Below are 22,757 nucleotides of genomic sequence, written 5' to 3' on the forward strand. Positions count from 1 at the left end.
CTCATGCATCCTACTCCCTCCTTTTTTTGAAATGTTTCATTTCCAGCCCCCAGTTTCTCCCTTTCCCCTCCCTCTTCCTCCTTCCTTTTCCGCAACTCTCCCTTTGCACACAAACCATCCCTATTCCCATGAGTCTTTTTGCAGCCCAAGAAGAAGTAGGGGGGAAGAAGGCTTGCCTGCCTCAGCAGTGGCGTAGCGTGAGTTGTCAGCACCCAGGGCAAGGCAAGTAATTTGCACCCCCTAACCCGTGGATTTGCGCCCCCTAACCCTAACCCCCAGATGTTGCGCCCGGTGCGGCCGGCCCCCCCTGCACCCCCCACGCTACGCCACTGTGCCTCAGGCATCTCAATGCCTTGTGCCAGCCACAGATGGAAAAACTGAAGAAAAGCAAAAAGAACTTCCAGGAATTGTTGATTTACACAGGGGAAAATACTGCATCTGAAAATAATCCAAAAGCCAAGGTAATAAAATACTTTGCACTAAACCCATGAGAAGTGGCAAATATACTGAGCAAAATAGGAAGCTGCACTTGGACAATTCCAGAGGAATGCATCTGAAGGCATTTAAAACAGAGTGTAAGACTTAAAGCATGACAGAAATAACTGGGTGGAAGGGGGTGGAATGAAGCAATGTCAGGATAGACCTACAGTCCAGTTTTTAGAATTTCAAACCAGGATTAGAAATAACCTTCCCATTATCTTATTTTACCTGACTGGAGAATGTCACTTTCGGACCAGCTAATGTCCACAGGTCCTTTTTGGTATCATCCATTAAATGCTGCCCAGGGATTATGTGCAGTTTGCATAAATTATTTGCAAGGGTTTCCTTTGAGGAGACAAAATAGGATATAAAAAACCAGAACTGTTTATGTTTACTCATGCTGTTTTTTATAATAGCATTTCCAATTCCACAGTACAAAAAGTGTTTTGTTTGGACCAAAACAGCGTTGACTGCCAAGCGTTGACTTCTTTTCTTCAATCAAAATGATTTGGGGAATGTTGCAGTTTTAAGTTCTGATAATTTGGAGTTCTGAAAATTGACATGACAGGTTTTAACTTACTCTTAGATTGTCCTGTTTTCTTGAGATTTATATTGTAATACTTATTGGCTACAAATAATAAACATTTGACTGACTAATTCACAGTGCAATCCTAACGTCTACTCAGAGGTCCCACTGAGTTCAATGGAATTTACTCCCAGATAAGTGGGATTAGGGTTGCAGCCCAAAAATTACTTTTAGTTTTCACTGCAAGAGACCAAGAGGAGAGACCAGGTTGCTGGACTAGAGTCTGATCTAGCAGACTCTTCATATGTTCCTAATTGCAGCATCACTACTAATGTGGGCAGAGTTCTACTGAGGTGCTGAGAATTTTAAGGGCTCTATCTTCCTCTTTGCAGATTCAGCACATTTTATTGCTGTCTGATGAGGGAGGGGGTATTCTTATCACCTCTTGAACAGCCTCTCTTATTTGCCCTAATATCCATTTACATTTCTGGGCTTGGAGGGTTAAAAAACAAATAAGAAGGAATGATTAATTTTTATGTTTTAAGTAGCTAAAATAGGCTATATTCACCATAATTTTATTCCTCTTCAGGATGGCAAAAAGCAAACAAACAAGCCAAATGTAGAAGGAGGAACTTTTAATATCACTGGGTATGTATGTTGCATGCGTTGTATTTAGAATTTGAAAAAGCTTTAGGTAAAGTCCCTCACCAAAATCTTTTGAGTAAGCTTAGCAGTCGTGGAATACAGGTAAAGACCAATAAACGTCCGTACAAAAGACAAACAATTGTGCACACACTGAACCCAGAAGTGAGCAAAAATGTCACTCAACAACACATCATGAACAGGGCATAACAGTGGCAGGTATAACAGGGCGGGGCAAACTTACACGCGCTCCACCAGGGCATGGTGGTGGTTGGGCAAGAAATGGAACCCTCGCGTGAAATTGTCATGGACTGTAAAAGGAGATGTCCTCTTATGGATCAGTTAAGTGGTTTAGAAACAGGAAGCAGAGTTGGAATAAATAGGTAGTGCTCCTGATGAAGGGTGGTAAAAAGCAGAGTCCTCAAAGGACTAGCACTGAGGGCTGTGCTTTTCAACTTGATGATATATAGTAAAGTAGCCAAGTTTGCTGATGATACCAAATTGTTCAGGGTGGTTGAAGCAAAAAAAGATTGTGAGGAGCTCCAAAAGAATCTCTACAAACAAAGCAAATGAGAAGTGAAATGGCAAATTCAATTAACTGTCTGAACTGGCAGTGTCCAACTAGGAACACAAACTTGGGGTTAGTAGGTTGATGAAGATGTCACTGAGGGCTGGAGGACCTTAAGGACAAGATTGAAAATAAAATCGCCAATACCATAACGCGCTTAAACAAATCTATGGTTGGAATACTGCGTAGAGTTCTAGTCTTCACAAGGCAAAAAGGATTTGTAAGGTTGGAAAAGGTTCAGAAAAAGGCATCTAAAATGATCGAGGGAGTTGAGCAAGTCCCCTATGAGGAAAGGGCCTTTTTAAGTTTAAAAGAAAGGTGAGTAACAGGAGACCTGATAAAAGTGTTGAAGATTATGCATGGTTTGGAGAAACCTCTCCCATAGTATTGGAACTTGGGGGCATCCAAAGAAGCTGAATGTTGGACAATCCAGGACAGAAAAAATAAAGTACTTCTTCACATGGCCCAACAACTTGCATGGCTTTAAAACAGGATTAGATGAGTTCATGGAGGATAAGGCTCTCAGTGGCTACTCGCCATGATGGCTATGTTTTGCCTCCACTGTCAGTGGCAGAACACCTCTGGACACCAGTTACTGGCATCCCACTGCTTTGCCCATGGGTGCAGCTTTCAGGCTTCCCATGGGCCTCTGGCTGGCCACTCTGAGAACAGACTGTTGGGTTAGGCATGATATTGGCCTGAACCAAAACAAGGAAAAAGTGTGGATGACCATCCCCCTTTTCCGTAAAGACCAATTTCAGAAGTAGCAATATTTACCAACAGACACCAGCGCTTACATTTAACTCCATTCTGTCATAGTAAAGATTGGTTGGCACAAGCACAGTTAAAGGCCCATGGTTTTCCAGGAGAAACGAACAACCCATCTCTGTAAAAGACAACCCCCCCCCCAAGAAAAACAATTAGTATAATAGATTGTGACAGACCTGATTAGATTTGGCAGAATATTTATGCTAAACTGTATCTTCAGGCAGAGGTGAACAACTTTCACTTTTTTTTAGTACTAAAGAGAGATCCCATTATAGATTGCCTCACATTCCTTTTTGTTTTCTTAAAAGCAGCCGCCCCCATCACTACCCTGAAGAACAATGGAGAATGTTTTCACCTGTGCCATTTTCCCAGTTTAAATTTTCTTTATTTGAGCTTATTTTATACATTTCTACCCCACTTCTCTGTCTAAAGCACCTACAGCTGCATACATAATAAAAAAATAAATCTGTAAAGCGGTAACATGATCAACAAATATTATAATACTATAATGCTTATTATAAATAATTAAAATATAATATTGTAAATAAGATAAATAATAGCTCTGATAATAGCAGTTGATCATAATTTGGCCCATCTACCCAAGAGTCACCCACATAACTGTCTTGGTTCCCCATCATTGCTACTGACAGGACCTGTTTGGTGAAATGAACCTGAAATGGCCACCAAAAAATATTTTTAATTATGTTCTGAAATACATAATTAAAATACTTCCAGATGCATAATCAAACAAACACTGAAGAAACTTACCAAACATTTTGATTGCATTGCTCATTGACCTGGCGTGTCTCCCTACCACATTCAGAGAAGAGATCTCCCCCAGGAAGGTTTTGTAACACTTCCTGCCATCTCCAATTTCTCCATCTTTGCAGGTACATCTGGATCAATATAAGAGAAGAATGAGAATGGTCCCACCCATCCCTGTAAGCTGCTCAGTTACCAAGCCTGGTTGTAACTAAGTCACACAGATTTATAGCAAAGCCGGAGCAACATGCACCATGGGACGGACAATGGACATTTTAATAGTGTTGTGAGTTGGGGGGGATTAAGTCCCTTCCAATTCCTGGATCCAGCAAGGTTTAAATTGCTGGACTAGCCAGGCCTAAGTTTGGGTTGTTAAGTGGTTCTGTGCCAGATTACAAATGGGTGCCCCCCCCCTCACCTGGTTGTGGGTGAGAAGGACAAAGGCCAGAGTTCAGAGTAGAGTTTTATGTTACGTAGAAGCTGGAAGCAAGGCAGCAGGCTAGGAAGGCAGAAGGTCAGAGCCATGTTTGATTTCTACTTGAATCCAAGACCATGGCCATGGGAGAGGCAAGACCCCCTTTGAGTGTGAATGTTGGAGAACTCCTCCAGCTCAGGATCAGATTGCATAAATGTTTAAATAACCCAAATATCCTAAAGACACTACCGTCTCCACTGTCCCTCATTCTGAGAAAGCTGAACGCTGGGTAAGCAGCAGGAACCCCTGGAATTTCACATGGCTCAGAGATAGGGGTAGCATTCAACACTTAACAGAAATAGTTAAATTAAACATTGCTTATCAATCTTTAAATGTTCACAGCAGCTTGTGACATCATTTAACTTACTACGCAACAATAATATGATAACAGAAGCAATAAATATAGCCAGTGTCAATTAAAAGCTGCAGTAAAATCAAGATAATCCTAGGGTTCAATTCACATTAATGTTCTTTTGTTGCTTCTTGCTTGCTTATAAATCACACAGCACATTAGCAAAACTGTAGTTACTTTGTTCCTTTTGCCTTTATTCCTTTTATTCTGGAATTTTTCAAGATTCTTTAGATAATGGTTGCTTTTCTTTGTTCTTATTGCATTGTCCTTGTATTGTTGATTTCTGTGAGTTATTGTTATTGGTGGGAGTGGTTTTGAACCTGCAGAACCTTTTGGGAAAACTTTCCCCCACCTTCCTCCCCTCCTGATCATTAGCCTTTAACCTCTATTCTTCCTTTTACCCTATATGCATGGCTTTTCTCCAGCAGTTAAAATTGAGCAAAGGAACACTATAGCTACAGAACAGTTTTCCCCACCTCAACCTTCATAATGTGTTCCTGAAAAGCTTACCTTATTGAAGCATCTGGGTCAATCTCACACTTCGCAGATCTGTCACAGTTATGCGGCTGACATGAAAGGGTGCTGAAGCAATCTTTATCGCCATGCCTGATGAATCCTGGCTTACACAGACAACGTGCCTAAGGAAAGAGACACCAGAGGAGCAATTTTGTTGGGCTGGATGAATCGCTAGCCGGAATTAAGATTGCCGGAAGAAATATCAACAACCTCAGATATGCAGATGACACAACCTTGATGGCAGAAAGTGAGGAGGAATTAAAGAACCTTTTATTGAGGGTGAAAGAGGAGAGCGCAAAATATGGCCTGAAGCTCAACATCAAAAAAACGAAGATCATGGCCACTGGTCCCATCACCTCCTGGCAAATAGAAGGGGAAGGAACGGAGGCAGTGAGAGATTTTACTTTCTTGGGCTCCATGATCACTGCAGATGGTGACAGCAGCCACAAAATTAAAAGACGCCTGCTTCTTGGGAGAAAAGCAATGACAAAGCCACTCCCGACCTAGAGAGGGGGTGGGGTTGCGGGCTCTCGCCCACGTCTACGCTCTCGCGGGGCTAGGGCAGCCCCGCAAGATGCAGGGATTCCCCAGGCTCATTATTATGCATCACATCCGGCCCAGCCAATCAGCGGCCGGGAGGGGCGGGCTTAGCCAGGTCTTCTTAAGGTCAGGGCAGCCCCAGCTCGCCCCTTTCTCTCCTGTGCAGCAGCAGCGTTTTCCCACCCTCCCTCCCTTTAGGCTTGCCATGGACTTTGCTATGGGCTTCGGCTGGTCGCCGCAAGGGGCCTGGTAGGAGTTTTTCCATCTGGCTAATTGGCTGTGATTTTGAAGCCACTTGGTTTTTTCGCCTACCTCGTAGCAAAACGTCACAACTTCCCGGTTTTGGCGGTTAGGCATTGGCAGGGGTATTGTTATGCAAATAAGGTCAGGGGGAGGAGCGCCATCACCTCCCCCACATCTCGAAGGGTAGTTCGTTAAAGGACTCCGGGGGGCGTCGCCTCGTCCGAAACCTACGGAGGCTAGGGCCTAAAGCGCGCTCCGAGCGGTAACCCCTGGGGGAGCGCTTACGGATGTGCATCTCAGGGGGCTCCCCCTGTTGGTGCTTAACCCTTCCCGGTTAGACCGGATTGAATGTTAGGGCCAATGCCTAAAGCCAATACCACTCATACCTGTAATCAATAAAGTTGTGGCCATTTACGCCCATTAACCTCAAATTCTTGTGTCCTGTGTCTTTATTTACTACATCCATGGGAGGGGGCGGGAATTGCCACGCAAACCTAGACAGCATATTAAAAAGTAGAGACATCACCTTGCCAACAAAGGTCCATATAGTAAAAGCTATGGTTTTCCTAGTAGTGATGTATGGAAGTGAAAGCTGGACCATAAAGAAGGCTGATCGCCGAAGAATTGATGCTTTTGAATTATGGTGCTGGAGGAGACTCTTCAGAGTCCCATGGACTGCAAGAAGATCAAACCTATCCATTCTTAAGGAAATCAGCCCAGAGTGCTCACTGGAAGGACAGATCCTGAAACTGAGGCTGCAATACTTTGGCCACCTCATGAGAAGAGAAGACTCCCTGGAAAAGACCCTGATGTTGGAAAAGATGGAGGGCACAAGGAGAAGGGGACGACAGAGGATGAGATGGCTGGACAATGTTCTCGAAGCTACCAGCATGAGTTTGACCAAACTGCGGGAGGCAGTGGAAGACAGAAGTGCCCGGCGTGTTCTGGTCCATGGGGTCACGAAGAGTCGGACATGACTAAACGACTAAACAACAACACATGATATCTTTGAGGGAGCATTTGCACAAGGCTCCTTCAGCATCTCTTCCTTGCAGTTCATAAGGAACTAGCCCTACACAATTGGCTCTTTGGACAGAGACTTCCCTTCGGACCCTTCTAACGGGGTAGCCTGTTATCACCATCACAGGGAACAAGGGGTGGGTGATTCACCACTTCACCACACCCCGATTGGATGGAAGACTCTAGGCTTCTGCCCAAGGCCTAAACCGTCAAAGTTGTGACTAGTGCTATGGGAAAGGTGAAACCTGCAGAGCAGGGGAAATTCCTTTCTGGCTCCAAATACAGCAACTGCCAAAAGACCACAGCAAAGCGCTCCTAGCTGAAAAGAAATGGTGAGAGCAGTAATCAACTATTAATGAAGGGAGGGGAAGGGTGAGTGACGCTCCCAGCCGCCGGGCTAAGTAAATGGCTGTGCCCCACCCCACTGCAGATTGGCTCGTTTGAAGGATGAGTTTGGCGGGAACCCGTGAGCCTTCATGGCAGCTGGAGAGGACGGAAAGAACATCCTAAAATGGCGTCGCACGTCCGAGCCGCAACTGCCACTCACCAGCAAGGTGGTAAGTGACCAATATCAATAAAAGCATCCATAAAATATCACTGATATTCCGTGAACGTATTTCAACTTTGGGATACTATTATTAAAAGTACAAGCTAATAGTCCATTGTGTAATGGGGCACATGGCAGCAGCTGGTGGTCCTGATTAACGATTTTGAACCTCAAAAGACCATTCTGACTGCCATCTGAAAACATACTTACTAGGGATGAAGCCCCAATAAACACAGTGGGACTAACTTCCAAACCAACATGCACTTCAGTATGAAATAAACATGTATGTCGATGCAAGTGTTTCAAACAAGTGCTTATGATGCTTCCCCCCCTCTTTTTCTTTTTTGCAGACAAACCTATGCTTGAGAACATACCATAAGAAATTACACCAAAGACACATAGAGTGGGCTACCTGCAGCTTTCCCAACAATGGCGCCAAGAGATGGTCTTGGCTGGGTCTAGTTTCACTCCCACCTTTCTCTGGAAACTTTCTGCACTTTGGAACACGCAAACTTAAAAGATCCTTATTGCAAGCTGACTACTCTTTGTTGCACAGAGTGTGACTCTCTAGTAATCTGTACTGTAGAGTGTGACCACTGAAGTAATCCACAATGACTTATTCTCCGCTGATAAATTATTCAGCTTTCAAGTGATTTTATAAATTTTATCCCTTCCATTTCTAGGAAGTATCATCTACCGGCATTTTGAAAACTATCTAGAAAACTGCACACAGTGTCATTTGCTTTTAGGGCAGAACAGTAACAGCTGAACCTGTGTGGTCTTGTGGTAGCCAATATATCTGACTGTATGGGGTCTCTGCCATGGGAGCATATTCACCCAGTGCTTTTCCAGCTGCACTGGCTCCCGGTGGAATACAGGGTCAGATTTAAGGTGCTGGTTTTGACCTTTAAAGCCCTTCATGGCCTAGGACCCTCGTACCTACGGAACTGCCTCTCCCGGTATGCCCCACGGTCCTCAAGGTCCATAAACAGCAACACCCTAGTGGTCCCAGGCCCTAAGGAAGTTAGATTAGCTTCAACCAGAGCCAGGGCCTTTTCAACACTGGCTCCGGCCTGGTGGAACGCTCTGCCTCATGAGACCAGGGCCCTGCAGGATCTGATTTCTTTCCACAGGGCCTGTAAGACAGAGTTGTTCCGCCTGGCCTTTGGCTTGGAGCCAATTTGATTCCCACCCCCTCTTACTTTTTTCTTTTTCCTTTCTCCTCTTGTGATGAGGCTGCATTTTAATATTTTAATGTTTCAATATTTTAATGTTGTATTTTAATCTTGTTTTTAAGTTGTATTCATTCAACTTGTTTTTATTATTGCTTGTTAGCCGCCCTGAGCCCAGCCTTGGCTGGGGAGGGCGGGGTATAAATAAATATTATTATTATTATTATTATTATTATTATTATTATTATTGCTGCACATTATTAGCACACCTAACTGCAATTAATCATCTTACCTCTCCTGGTCTTATATAGCTACACAAGGAAGAATTTCTAGGGCAGCCTCCATTATCAGTGAGACAAGGATTTATGGGTTGGCAAATCTTCCCATTTCCGAGGTACCCAGCTTTGCAAGTACACTCATACTTGTTTGGCCCAAGAGTCTTGCAAGTTGCAAACGAGGAGCATGGGTAGGAGCTGCAAGGATCCTGGTCTGGAAAAAAAGGTAAATGAAGGATATTATGGGTAAATGATAGACTGGATAAAGATGCCTAACCCCCAGACCTTAAAGGCTGTGCAGTATAGTTACACAGTCAACCAATGGAAGGGGTAGCATGTACGTGGATAATTTTTTTGCTGAAATTCAGTAGACGTGATCTAATTTGAAAGCGTCTCCTTCATCTGTGCAACATGTACCTCACCAAAGCTAATATCAACCAGGTCAAGATCTTGGCACTGCAGTCACTGATTTGGCCAATGACATCACTTTCTGGTGGTTCTATGAGGCCTCAGCAGCAGTGCTAGGAAACTGATGCCTTGGTCCCAAGGGATTTATACAATGATCTTCAGAAAGCTCTGAACTTGACCCCATGCCTTTCAACATCTACATGAATGTAGGGAGCAGCAGTCTAGCTGTTTTGGGATGACACTCAGTTCTACTTCCTTTTAACAGGGCTGGGTGAGTGTGTAGATGTTCTGAATAAGTGACTGGAGTCAATGAGGGAGTGAGTGAGGGTGAATAAGCTAAAGCTCAATCCAAAAGGAGAGGTTACCTAACAGAAGCCTAAATAAAGATTGGGTACATTGCTTTGGAGTGCTGTTCCAGCCCTTGCTCCTGGATCCGCAGGTAGTATTTGAGGCAACTGTTTATCCTGGTCATTCCTTGATACATGCCAGACTGGACTACAATGATATCCTCTAAATGAGAAAATTGTTCAACTTCAGTTAGTTCAAGATGTGGAGACTGGGTTAATTTTCATGGATGAGCCAAAGGAAACACATCAGCACTCGTGTTTTAACAACTGCATTGGTTTCAAAGGTGTTTTTCCAAGCACAATTCGTAGTGATTTTGTTAAGTTTACAGCCCTAAATGGCCTGGGCCCTGATTCCGTACGGCAACACTTCTCTCTTACTAGTTCCCCTTCTTTCGGGATCTTTTGAATAAGTTTCTGCCCTGAGGTCCTTCTTTGCCTCAAGTTAGATTGGTGGGAATGAGGAGGAAGGACTTTTTCAGCAGTAGCATTCACACTTTAGAACTTTCCTCAGGGAAATTTGGGGAGGTAACTCGATACTCAGCTTCCTGAAAGCTGTTTAGACATTGTTATTTCAGTAGGCCTACAGAACAGGTGGTTGGCTTGTTTTTTTTATTATTATTATTCAACTGCATTATCATTTTACTGCTTATATACTGTTGAAGCTGTCATAGGTTTAATTAGTATACATTTGCTATAAATGCATGTGAAGGGCTTTGAACACTATAAAGTGCTACTCAAATACCACACATTGCCTCTCACCTTGACAGTAAATTCCATTTTTCTTGTACCCTGGAAGACATTCACACCTCGACTGCCCACCCTTCACCACACAAATGGAATTGGCTTCGCAGATTACACCTCCACAGTTGAGAAGTTCTGAAATATTTCAAACAGAGATATTTTAAACTGGACATCCAAGGAAAATATGTGGCTTTCAGCCCCTTAGGTACACTTACGTGTAAGTAAGCCTCAGTGTGTTTACTCACAACTAAAGGCTCACAGGATTCTGGTCTGCATGAGTATCTAGCATATCTAAGGGCACATCTAGGCCCAAGATCCACAGCTGCATGTTGTTATGTTATGTTATGTTATGTTATGTTATGTTATGTTATGTTATGTTATGATGTTGTTGTGTTGTGTTGTGTTGTGTTGTGTTGTGTTGTGTTGTGTTGTGTTATGATTGCACCTCAGTATCTTTTTCCAGCTTGTTCATTCTTAATTTCCCATGCTCTAGCTGTGTTTTTTTTAATAAAAAAAGAATACTAGCTATTTACATATAGACACAATCAGTAGAATAGACACAATTTTATTGGGTATGAAAAGGGAGGGATGGGCCCTGAGACAGTTTAGTTCTATTAGGTAGAGTAGTCAATAAAAGCCAAATGAAAAAACAACAAACAAAAATACACAGCTCTTGCCTGGGATGTGAAGGACCTGAGTTTGGGCTCCATGGCCAAAGGGAAATTATAAAGTGTTGGGGAGGGGGGAGAGAGGGATTAGGTGTGCAACATTAGCAGTACAGTATTTTTAATAAGAAATTGTAAACATAACATAACATATACATATTCTTCTAAATAAATAAATAAAATGATGGCATAGGCCGGACATGACATTGTAAGATGTTTGTCTAGGCATAAATTCATATGGCAGTTAGTACTTGATTACTAAGGTCATGCAATAAATGTGGACGCATTAGCCACATTTGTCACATTTCCAAGCATAAATAAGTTCCTGCCCTGAATACATGCTACGACTATGTCAGGAACTGCTTAGTTGCCCTTCCTTACCCAGTTATTGGGGGGGGGGGTGTTTCTGCAGTTCTCACAAGCCAAGGAGCGTACCAATGGAATAGAAAAAAACACCAGACAGTTCTAGGTAGTGTGAGTTCTTTTACTGGCAGCATAATGCAGTTCCAAAGCTTAGAAGCTACATACAATTGTAGTCTACGGCAGGCATAGGCAAACTCCGGCCCTCCAGATGTTTGGGACTACAATTCCCATCATCCCTGACCACTGGTCCTGTTAGCTAGGGATGATGGGAATTGTAGTCCCAAACATCTGGAGGGCCAGAGTTTGCCTATGCCTGGTCTACGGTCTTTCCGGCAACATACAGTCTCCTTGTAGTGTTCCGACCCAGGCTCTGGCCAAGGGCAGAGGCCAAGAGCAAGCTTGCTTCAAACTGAAGTGTATTTAGATTGTCCTGAGTCCCTCTCACATGCTTAACTAGTTGCAGGTGCAGAACAAACACACCCCAAAATTAGCCTAACGTAATCCTTTCTTGTCCCTTTCCTCTGCATCCACAAACACCTCACACCTTAACAAGAACAGCCCAGAAATTACTGGTCAAGAAGCACTCCAGCAAGGCGTGCTTCATTGTGGATAGTAGGTCTACTTGCAGGCAGGCACCCCAACGTTTTAAGTTTCAAATGGCAAGTTCTGGCAAATTCTTTCTTAAGCAGATATGATTAAAGAGGGGGCAAAACAACTGCCCCCTGCATCATCCTGCCATTTTAGCAAGTTTGCAAAGGTGAACATTCCTCACAAAGCCTGTCCAGAATTATTGTAGAGAAAGTAAATCTTCGACGAGATACTCATCATCCAGAGAGAGAGAACCAGACATAGATCCATAATTTATGGACCTCACCCCAGATACAGCTGGAGGTCTAGCTCTGGTCTATGTCAGTTTCACATGCATTCATTCATAAGTCTGTACTGACCCATTTCCATAACAATCTATGATTTAAATATGTCACAAACATTCACATTATTTTTGCACACGTTTTATCCCAAAATGCATATTTTTGTATGCATTTTGATACCTTTTTTGCAGTGACAAAATTTGCATCACAAAATTTACGACAGTATTAGTTCATAAAATGCTAACAAAGCCATCTCATTTAAAACACAGACCAAATGAAATCCTTGAACATCCCTAAGTGTAACAACTATATTATATATTCTTGGGACATATTATTTGAAAACAAACACAAGAAAAATCCCAACTGAGAAGCACTACCATTCTATTCATTTAGCTTAAATTGGTTCTTTTGTACACACCCCAATTGTGTAGAATTCCCAGTTAAGACCACAGTTGTGAGACTCCAACATTATGATCCACACTATTAAATGTAAATATATGTAGTCCAATCCTGGAAGCTATTCAACAGTATTTTTCAAACAAACAAACAAACAAACAAACAAACAAACAAACAAATGTAATACAATATTTGCAAAAGCATAAAGATGGCATAAAGTGTTTATTTTCCCTACATTTGCTCTGTATGGAGTTTTTCTTTAAGGAATCTTGTGAGAAAGGACATGCAGAAAGTACACACCTTGGTCACACTTTGGGCCAGTATAGCCAGCATAGCAGGTACAGCTTCCATCTCCAGAAGGTCCATGGTTGCAGATCCCGTGTTGACACTCACATACTATGCGAGAGAAAATGATGATGAAGGAACATTGTCTGGAGAATATGGGGTAGGGGGTCCCAAAGCTATTACATATATATAGTAGCTTTTGCACATAGGAAAATAGCTAAAAGTATATTTGTGTCCCATCCAGGGCATTACTAAGCAACCTGACACAGAGAAGAGAAAGGAGGGATTTCCACACTCACTGAGTTTGTGGTTCCTGTCTCCCAAATCAACTAAGATGATCCTACCCAAAAATACTCCAGTCATTTCCTGTCCACATGGATCTCCTCTGCCTACCCCAGCAGTTATCCTACAGCTGAGAATGGGTCACTCATTACAGTTAAATAATTTCACTCTTGAGTCAAGAAGCTTACCGGATTGACAGTCAGGGCCAAAACGCGTTTCATCCAGGCAGTCTTGGCATGCATAGCCGCTATACTTCTCCTAAATGAATTAAAAAGAACAACTTTTTGCATTGGCACTTCCATGACCCTTACATTGCAACAGCCTTGCTTGATATCCAGATGTAAAACTCACCTTGGACTTGTCACATACACAAAGGGAATGAGAGATTCTATCTATACATGTTGTCAATCACCTGTTTGCACACTTAGTGATTCCAAAATTGTGCCAATTAGTTTGTTTTTCTTGAGAAGAAGGCACTGTTATTAGTATAATTTTTCTTGTGTCTGACAAACATTTTATGAATGGGAAGTTAGCCCCAAGGGGCAGCCATGCCACTTGAAGCCAGTGACCTACACATTGGTTTGGCTTGTTTCTCTTAGTTTTTATCCTTTGTGTTGTTTTTATGACATGGATGGCTGACTCGAGCAATTATGGAAAGGCAGGATGAAAATGTTTTTGTTAAAGAAAATAAATAGAATAAATACAGGATGCACATGAGACAAAAAAGGGGGGGGTCTATGAAAGTAACATTTCTCCTGAAGTAAGCAGAAACAGATAAAAGGAAGTGCATTTTTTTTGTTTCCATACAAATAAGGAATGATTCAAATGACCCATTTTAGGCTTGTATTCAGATTGAAGCTCATTCTTTGGAAGTGCACAAATCTATCAAGGCCAACCTGGAAATTTTTGTTCACAGTAAGAACATAACACTTTGGCCACCTCATGAGAAGAGAAGACTCCCTGGAAAAGACCCTGATGTTGGGAAAGATGGAGGGCACAAGGAGAAGGGGACAACAGAGGACGAGATGGTTGGACAGTGTTCTCGAAGCGACTAACATGAGTCTGACCAAACTACGGGAGGCAGTGGAAGACAGGAGTGCCTGGAGTGCTCTGGTCCATGGGGTCACGAAGAGGCGGACACGACTAAATGACTAAACAACAACAAGAACATAATAAATCCTTGTTGAATCAGGCCAATGGCCCAGCTAGTCTGGCATCCTCTTCTCACAGTGGCCACCCAGATGCCTGTGGGAAACATGCAAGCAGGACCCAGTCACAATAGCACTCTCCCTTCCTGTGGTTTCCAGCAACTGGGATTCAGAAGCATTGCTGCCTCCAGCTGCGGAATTTGGCAGCCATTGACAGTGTGCCTGATCAGAGAATAAGTTTGCCATAGAGAAATGAAAACCATGATTTGAAGGGAATTCCAAATATACAGAGTGTGTATGTTGATTCGTAGCCATTTCTCTTTGGGCTGCAAACATTAAAATTAATGCACGTGTGTGCCAGTGTGTGAAGATTAGGGTAGAGGGGAAATTCAATTAAGTTCACCTTTAAAAGCAAATCTATCAGAGTCACACTTGCTGAACCAATATGAGAACTGTTCAAAATCTGCACTTACGTAATTTTCGCAATACAAAAATGCAGATATTAGGAGAAAGCATTCACATAAATGAATTTATTAATGACAATAACAAAAAAGGCATTGTGCTAGATAAAATTTCTTGCAGAAATGTATACATAAGTCAAAGCTGCATACAAAAATATATTCATGAGGAGAAACTCACTAAAATGCTGAGGGATTACCATAAGCATTTTTTTTAAATCACAAAAATGTGCAGAAATGTGGGGAACAGAATTCAAGACTGGGGAAATGATAAATTGAGGGAAATTGCTATCCCTAAATTAAGAGCCAGTATTTTTCAAATATTGTTAAAATGCTGTGCCACAAACATGAGGCAAACCATCCCCCTTTGCCGATGAGGAAGCAGCAAATGACAATTTATTTCATTAGCAGTATCTGTGCTAGGGTGACATTTTCTTACTTAAAGAATGCACATACAATGCAGTAAGGAAACCTGAGAAGCTGTAGAATGGAATCACTGTTTTTAAAGGAAATTTTAAGAGAGACTATGCATATTTCAGGGGTTATTTCATTGTAATGAACGTTGCCATGCTTCAGTGGTTAGAAACAAGACTACGCTGATCATCTGCTCCAATTCTAATGACTTATCATGAACTGAACTGAACACAGTCATGATCTGAGCTTTCTGCATCACCAATATAGCCTAGACCATATGAAAGGAAGCAGATCCTTCCCTAATGCAATGCTCATAATATATGCAAGAAAATGTGATATGTGGTCTGAAGCTCAGGGATGGGGGAACCTATAACCCTCCATATGTTAAATCAGCCCCCAGCCAGCAGGCCAAACAGTAAGGGGTGACTGGAAGTCCACCAACATCTGGAGGGCCACATGTTCTTCATTCCTACTGTAGGTGTATTTAATCCAAATGGAGAAATAAATACTGTGCTACTGTTACATAAATGTGGTCTTTTTAAAGGGGTAAGTAGAGACACAGTAGAGACACACAGATTGTGAATGTGTGATAGTCCATTCTTTAAAACCTCATCTTAAAAAATAAAACCCTTCTGCCCAACAAAAATCATTTCCTCTGCGTAAGAAACTTCCAATATATTTGAAATTTTCTCTCAATAGCATACAACAACTTATTAGATCTGGTTAGGTGCATTTTGAGCTGTTTTGTAGTACCCTTTTCAAAGCCTGCTTAAAATGTGAAGAATGCCTTACCAGTGAAAAAAGCCACCGTTAATATACAGGCATTGCCTCAGCCAAAAGCAATGGGGTTTTTTTTAGCCGAATAACAGGAAGGAAATCTCGGCGGGCTGGGGCAAGATTTTCAGTAAGAGACATTGTGGAGCGACTGGGCTCTAAAGGGATTCTGAGGATCTGACTGAGACATTATTTTCAAGAGAACCAGCTATATTGAAGTGGAATAAACACAAAACTTAAAAACCCCAGAAAGCCTGGCAAATTTAAGGAGGCCCTTGGTTCCCTAATCATATGACTGTGCTACTGCTACTTCTTTGTCAACTGAAGCCCTTGCTTATTAGCCTTTGTAGATGAAGCTGCTTTCTTTGTAGTTGCCCTAGCTTTGTTCCTTTGCAATGTTTTTCAGCTTGCAAACATCTTTTCCCAGAAGACCATTGTTCTCTCGTTTATCCTGACTGGATGTACAACCGTAGCCCCAGGAAATACGCAACAACCATTGCTAATTGCAAACAGCCCCTCTTTTACCTCACAGATGCAAGTTCCGTTCTGTGCTGAACCTTCCAAACAAGTCCCCCGACCACTGCATACGTTTCCAGATCCAACAGGGCATTCTGGAAAACAAAAACACAGTTGCAGACCAGTTTCAGTTACTAAAATCAGTGTTGGTTTCTCCTCACACCCACCCCTTTATTATCTAGAGTTGTCATATTTCAAAAAGTGAAAACCAGGTCACCCCCCCAAAAAAGACCCCAAAGCTGTTGAGCTTTTATAAAAATGCCAAAAAACCATGTTTTTTCGATTGACCATTGGGGGGGGGGGTTTCAGAAATTCCCCCTGGGTGACAATTCTGCCTTTGAAATCCCGGTAACATCCGGATGTATGGCAGCCCTATTATTTACATTATTATGGAGCCTATTACTGGTCCTTATGGTATACTATGGCCCGCACCCCACTTCTATTAAAGCAACTGAGTTCTTAAGCTTATTCAAACAATGTAGGCCAAGCTCTTCATAGTGAACTGGAATGGAGGGGAAGTCTCCACTCCTGCACGTAGAAGGGTATACCCAGGACCATTCTGAGCAACTGTTCTTAAAGCTGTGTCTGGATAGGAGCAGAAAAGTAGGCCGCAGTGGAGCCTGAAGTGCAGCCCACCCTGCTTTGTTCTGCCAACCTGGCAGAGCAGAAGGTCTGTCTGTCTGGCTCCCAGTTTTTGTAGTAGGTTGGACCAATCCAGAGTTTTCAGTCTACCCACAGGGGCCAGTATTTTACACTCCTGTTCCCTTCCGTGTTTCAAGAGGGCTGCAAAGCTTGAGCACACAGAGCCAGGTGCCTGCCCTAACCATGGTTTAAGCTCCAGGATCCCTGACTGTTTGGAATCTAATGCACTTAATTTAAAGCCTTACCGTAGCAAGCAGGACCCCAAAAACCAGGACAGCAGCGCTTCTCCTCAAATTCCTGCTTACATATTTGAGCACAACCAGGGATTAAAAGAGTAGTCTCGCCTAGCTTGAGTGTATACCTGAAATAGCAACGACAGCAGTCTGGCAGAGGAGAAAACAAGGGGTGCACTCAAAAACACCACTGGAGCAGCATCTAAATTTGTCCCCTGCCCCTGATGAACCCAGACAGTCAGCATCAAATCTTCCCCTCCTATTTGCATACAGCCCAACCCTGCATTATGCTTCTTTGTCATACTAGAGCTTGAAAAAAATGTTGTGGATTGGCTCTTTCAGTGTCAGTGAGCAGAAAAGCTTCAGGGGAACAGCAAGCAATGGCTCGACATCATGTTACCCTGAAAATAAACAAAGCAGCAGCAGCAGCAGCAGCAGCAAAGGCCTCACCTGCAGTTCTTCTGCCCATCCTTTCCAAGCACTTTTAACCACCTTTTTGGGCATGGCAGTCTGGAAACCACAGCACAAGAGGTACAAGGTGTATCACGTGTATATGTAAACTTCTGGTCACATCGCTTAGACTTTAACTGGAAAGTGGGAAGAGCATTCACCATTATTCTTAAGCGCATAACAGCACTGCAATATGGTAGTCATTAGATGAAACTGATTTTCAAGCACTTTCTTTCAGATTTCTCATCCCCAGTCTAGAAAAAGAGGCAACTGATTGAACTGTGGGATCAACGCTGATTGAGCCATAATGAACCATTTATGAGGCACAATTTTTTCCCTTTTTTGCACACGTGAATAGAAGCAGTTAGACAGATGCAGGCACACTTACCTATCTCTGCAACATTTCACAGAAAATAAGATGTGGTGGAACACACAGACTGCTTGTCCCTGCACTGTGACACTTTATATGGTGCTTGCTTGTCAATGTGATCAGGCAACGGCTATTATATCTCTGTCTTGAGATCATTAAAAGTCCACTGACAATAGCAGGGGGCCCTGATTATCCACATGCAGGTGCTTTCATTCAGTCTGCAATCCTATACAGTTATCACTTTTGTGTCAGTAGTTCCATTGAGCTCATGGGGCCTACTTTGGAGTGGCATGTACAGGTTTGCACTGACAGATAGTTACACTGCAGCTAACTACGTGCTGTCCAAGGGCAGGCAGCACAGCTCCAGCACAATTAAAACACTGGGGGGGGGGGATGTGGAGCAGAGAAATCTGCTGAAGATGGAACGATGGTATTTATCCTTTTCTCTGCCTGATGTTTCTCCAATTTCAATTATCCACCCCCGCAAAGTGGCATTTAAAATTCAGGTTACCTCTTGCATAAAACTTTCAGACACCCACCCACCTGTGCCAGCAGTTTTTCCTGTCCAGATTACCCACTCCCATGGCTGTACTTCTTTCAACAGAAACATGCCAGGGGTCTCTCATACATGTTTGCCCATATAGCTTACTCCCAGGGGCTCTCCTTCGTGACAAAATGTAACTGTGCTAAGGAACGCAATCCTTTAGTACATGCAAACCATATTATTTGTTATGACCAAGCAGTTCAGTTTTCTATCTAGCTCAGCCATCTGTTTCCTACAGTGACCAGCCAGAATATTATACCTCACTTTTCAACAAGTGCAAAGTCCAGGCAAACCTTCATATTCTTTTTTTTTTTTGTACAATACACTGCAGATATGTGCAAGTGTACAATTCAAGTGAAATCAAAGGAAGTATATACGCCTAAGCAAAATACACATACCAGCCAGGGAGACTAAACTGTTCACCTTATTAAGTTTTCTGATTCTGGCAGTAGCCTACTTCAGAAATACATGATATGCCATTGATTCATAACTTCAGGTAATACCTCAGCATTGGCTGATATAAACGGACTGCAATACCTCTTCACAATATTCACCAAAATTCAATGACGTGCCTATCTACCCTCATGAACTTAAAACCCAATATTCAGATTGCGAGAGAAGTCTCAGGACTGAATATTGTTATTTACAAAATCCCACAGATTGAAATGTTGGTGTACACGGGGAAGCCGCTTCTTTTGATTCACTGGAAATGGCTGGCCTTCTCTTTCTCTCATTGTTTGCTGATCCGTAGCACGGCAGCTTCAGTTCTTGGGATGATTATTGTTCAGGGATATAGAGAGGATGGAGCTATTGATTTGTTATAATTATCAGCCACCTCATGTGGTGATTCTTTTTATTTTTTTGAATGAGCTATGATTTATTTTGAGTTGCATGTATAAAATCAATTTCCAGAAGTGTGTGATATGAAAAAAATAAATGGAAGTTTATGAGGTTTTCACTTCACAATGGACAAGCTAAAGTCTATTCTGCGTACAGATAAGCATGCAAAGGTCCTTGATTAGTTTTTCATATTTACAGAAAAGACCAAATCATTATCAATTCTGATTCTTCTTGTTCTACGTACTCAATTTATTTTTCTCTCCACTATTGGTGCTGAGGCAAATGCCTTCCTGAATATGTCTCTCACTCATATCTATGTGCCCCTCAATTGCATCCAGAAGTCCCTTCCATGAATCGATGGGCTCCTTGTGTTTGTGGAAGGGACTCCAACCTAACAGGGTCCTGCTAGAAGACGAGGTGCATTTGTGTAGACAGTTTCCATCAATTCCCCTTGCAAATCCCCATTCATGCCATCTCCCATATGGTTCCAGAGAGCTCCTCAACCATCTAGAGCAGCTTTTAGGAGGCTGCAGGTAGTCATGGGGAGCAATCTGCAAAAATTGCCTTCTCCTCCCTTCCATCCCTGGGAGCATCCCATGAACTTAACCGTGCTCATGGCTAGTCTGGATCTAACCCTACTTATCAAACTATTTTTTCATACACAAGAATGCAGACACACACAAACACTCAAGCAGTTGACACCAAGTTAAATAAATCTTAATCTACCATCTATCACGCTGTAATAAATTACATAGTCAGAAGTGCACATGCAAATTTAATATAGTTTTTAAGGAAAGCATTTGCCGTCTTAGAAGAGGCATTCTCACCTGTGTGAGAAAGCAAGCACTGTCGTAGAGAAGACTGTTTCTATCTGTGGCTGTGATTAATACAAATTAAAAATAACCAACTTATTTTAAGAGCCAACTTAACCTGGGCCAGGCACTTTTTAAACTGAGTAATTGGCCACAGCCACAAAGCCTTATTACAGAGGTGATTTAATGGTTTCAAATATAAAACTTCACAGCAATATACTAGACATGCTGTTGTCTATTTCACTACAGGCTGATCCCAGGGAGTTCAACGGCGCTTGCTTCCAAGTAAGTGCCTATATAATAGCACCTTCTAATACCCAAGGCTGCTGCAGCAGCAAACTTACCTGCGGGCTTTTCTCTTCAGCTGTAGAAATCAAGCATGCTGCATAGAATAAAAAGAAGAAGCCAGAAGTTTTCATGGCCATGCCTTGATTGAAAAGCCCCAGTGCTTAAAGGGAGATGTGGAAGATGCTGTTTCTTCAAGATAACACCGCCTACTAAGAATCAGATCCAAGAAAACCAGAAGTTAAACGTAAACAGAGAAAAAGCTTTCGCATGCTGCGAGTCTCTTATTCCAAAGTATACAAAAGCAGCATTGCTTTGACTGAGCATGAATTGTCAGTCAGCAGATATTTTAAAGTGGGGAGAAAGCAGAGGTACAAAAATGATCCTGAGGGGGGAAAAGTTCGCTCAAAACAGAAACGTCTATGGATTTCCTCTCACATATCAGTTCAAAACAGAAGGAAGGAAATCCTTCGTTTTCAGCGGTATGGAAAGGAGTATGCTAATCATATTATTGTGAAGTAAAGCTGAAGGCTGAACTAGATTGGATCTTGATTCAGATGGGAAATTAATATAGTATGATCAAATTGTTTCAGGGTTTTTGTGTTTTTACTGCTATTTAATAGGCTTCCACTGTTCAAAAAATAAAGAAACTACATGCCATATTTGAGAAATAGGGGGGGGGGTGTTTTAAAAATGTGTGGGATCATCTTCACAAAAATATTATTAAGATAGTTTCCCTCTAAAATGCCTCAACTATTTCTTAGACATGTTAGTGACAGCGAGCTTAATCCCTATAGTGTTTTCCCCAAATATATGGAGTGATAAAATATATGTTATCTTGGGCCAGTTTTGAAATGGACCTTGCTGCCAAAGACACCACAGATACAGGCTCCCCCCACATTCAACTTCCCTAATATATCTGAACCTCTTTTTAGTTGATTTCTACACAGAATATTCCTATTCCATCACAATTATAACATTGGAGAGAACAATTACAAAGCAAAATGGCTAAATTATATTCTTAAACTATGCAGTTAGAATGTACACCTCATGAACACAGCTAGTTCTGAACACTCAAGGGGGCTACAGATGTGTTTATTGAACAGTAGCTCCTCTGTGAATGACTTTTAGAAGCAGTTTATCGTATACTGTGGGAGTCTACAAAAGAAAAGCAAATAGGTTTTTGAAATGTATTTAATTTGTTCCCCACCTTTAGTCCAGCATGGATCTCTAGGAATGGTACAGGCCTAAAGTTCTCAAAAGATCTACCATTTGGACACTGACCAGACTTGGACTAGTTTCCAAGCATCATCATGTACATTTCAACCATGCTCTGGGACCATTAGTGTTAGATCATTAGTGGTATACCTGTGGCCCTCCAGATAATGGAGTCCAACTCCCATTAACCCCAACCAGCATGGTCAATGGTCAGAGATGACCAGAGTTGGAAAACCAACATCTGAGAGGTCACAAGTTCCTTGCCACTGCTTTAGATTTCAGCCTTCATTTTATATGTTAGTATATTCACTTCAACAGCCTATTTAATACTTAATGCAATTCAACAGCATGGATGGAAACCTATGGCCCTCCACAACTTTCATCATCCCTAACAATGCTGGATGGGGCTGATGGAAGGAAGGAGATAACATCTGGATCACACATTCCCACCCCAGTTTCACATATACACAAACTTGCATAGGGCAGTACGTCAACCGATAAAGCCATATTTGTTGTAGTGAATCTTCTAGTGTGATCCCTGAATTTAAATAATTAACAGACCTAAACTGCCTACTGTATATCCACAAAAGTGTATAGTGCAGGCACTTCTCTCATCTTGCAATGGTGGAAACAGTACAGGAGTGGCATTATATATTTTACAGTAACAACAAAGTGTACTATCTACGGGCCGTATAAATTCTATGAACCCAGGTCTCATTGCTGCCTCCTTGGTCAAAGATGTCCTTTAATATTTATGACAAATAGCAGTATCATGTCATTCTTTGCACAACAGAGCAGGGGGTTGACAGGA

The 22,757-nt window shown here is 42.2% G+C and overlaps 1 protein-coding gene and 1 long non-coding RNA gene across 3 annotated transcripts in view; one reads left to right on the forward strand and one right to left on the reverse strand.

The window, feature by feature from the left end:
- Positions 1-21,334, reverse strand: part of STAB1 (stabilin 1) — a 94,311-nt gene extending 72,977 nt beyond the window's left edge. The window contains exons 1-12 of one of the 2 annotated variants that reach the window (XM_083429271.1): positions 20,788-21,334; positions 17,878-18,014; positions 17,440-17,555; positions 16,562-16,647; positions 13,431-13,500; positions 12,976-13,071; positions 10,401-10,517; positions 8,904-9,100; positions 5,084-5,211; positions 3,753-3,880; positions 3,014-3,102; positions 709-825 (exon numbers count right to left, since the gene is read on the reverse strand). In XM_083429271.1, coding sequence (XP_083285397.1) covers positions 709-825; positions 3,014-3,102; positions 3,753-3,880; positions 5,084-5,211; positions 8,904-9,100; positions 10,401-10,517; positions 12,976-13,071; positions 13,431-13,500; positions 16,562-16,647; positions 17,440-17,555; positions 17,878-18,014; positions 20,788-20,868 — 1,362 coding nt within the window. In that variant the 5' untranslated portion in view covers positions 20,869-21,334. Of the gene's footprint in view, positions 1-708; positions 826-3,013; positions 3,103-3,752; positions 3,881-5,083; positions 5,212-8,903; positions 9,101-10,400; positions 10,518-12,975; positions 13,072-13,430; positions 13,501-16,561; positions 16,648-16,984; positions 17,212-17,439; positions 17,556-17,877; positions 18,015-20,787 lie in introns of those variants that run through there. The other variant, XM_083429272.1, reaches the window with a different exon arrangement.
- Positions 7,151-8,208, forward strand: LOC310672438. Its single transcript, XR_014508579.1, has 3 exons — positions 7,151-7,224; positions 7,323-7,449; positions 7,790-8,208. It is a non-coding gene; the product is annotated as an uncharacterized lncRNA (long non-coding RNA).
- Positions 21,335-22,757: the final 1,423 nt, after the last annotated feature.

Source organism: Podarcis tiliguerta (genome assembly GCF_965153285.1).
Source record: "Podarcis tiliguerta genome assembly, chromosome: 2".
Lineage (NCBI taxonomy): Eukaryota > Metazoa > Chordata > Lepidosauria > Squamata > Lacertidae > Podarcis > Podarcis tiliguerta.